Source organism: Buceros rhinoceros, unplaced genomic scaffold (genome assembly GCF_000710305.1).
Source record: "Buceros rhinoceros silvestris isolate BGI_N320 unplaced genomic scaffold, ASM71030v1 scaffold16613, whole genome shotgun sequence".
NCBI classification, from domain to species: Eukaryota; Metazoa; Chordata; class Aves; order Bucerotiformes; family Bucerotidae; genus Buceros; species Buceros rhinoceros.
The window spans coordinates 21626-22110 of record NW_010401963.1 but is presented as its reverse complement, the minus strand read 5'-3'; the positions used below and the strand labels follow the sequence as shown (position 1 = coordinate 22110).

Here is a 485-nt window from a genome sequence, read left to right as displayed (position 1 = left end):
GCCCTGGCCCTGCGGCTCCCACCGTGCGATGGTGGAGGGGTGAACTTCATCAGGGCCGTCAGCCAGCCGCAGGGTCCGGGTGTAGGCAAACCTGGCGGGGAAGAGCACTGTGAGGGGCCCACGTCAGCTGAACCAGCAGCTCCTTGACACTGCTGAGAACAACAGCGTTAGGGCCAGCACCAGCAGTTTTTGCTTGGTGGTTTCCTGGGTGTGTTTAGGCGTTTTTTGTTTGTTTGTTTTAAGGGCCAAGCACTGCAGTTGCCTTGGAATTAAATCATAAAAGCAATTGCTTTTAGTTTTTATACTTCGAGGCATGTGACCTGTTATTTTGGACTACCTGCGGTGACCCCTTTACTCACAGAGAAGCCAAAGGGAAATCCTGGGACACGCCAGCTCCTCCACACACTTGGATGGCACAGTCAATCACCTTCAGCACGGCTCGAGGGACGACCACTTTGGTCATGGCTAACACGCCGTTAGCACCG

General features: G+C 54.4%; 1 protein-coding gene across 1 annotated transcript in view; it reads right to left on the bottom strand.

Annotated features, from left to right (window-relative positions):
- Positions 1 to 485, bottom strand: part of ACAD11 (acyl-CoA dehydrogenase family, member 11) — a gene marked incomplete at its 5' end in the record, with an annotated part of 21044 nt that overhangs the window by 185 nt on the left and 20374 nt on the right. Inside the window, 2 exons of the mRNA XM_010132482.1 lie at positions 60 to 91; positions 360 to 465. Of these exons, the coding sequence (XP_010130784.1) occupies positions 60 to 91; positions 360 to 465 (138 nt within the window). The remainder of the gene's footprint in view (positions 1 to 59; positions 92 to 359; positions 466 to 485) is intronic.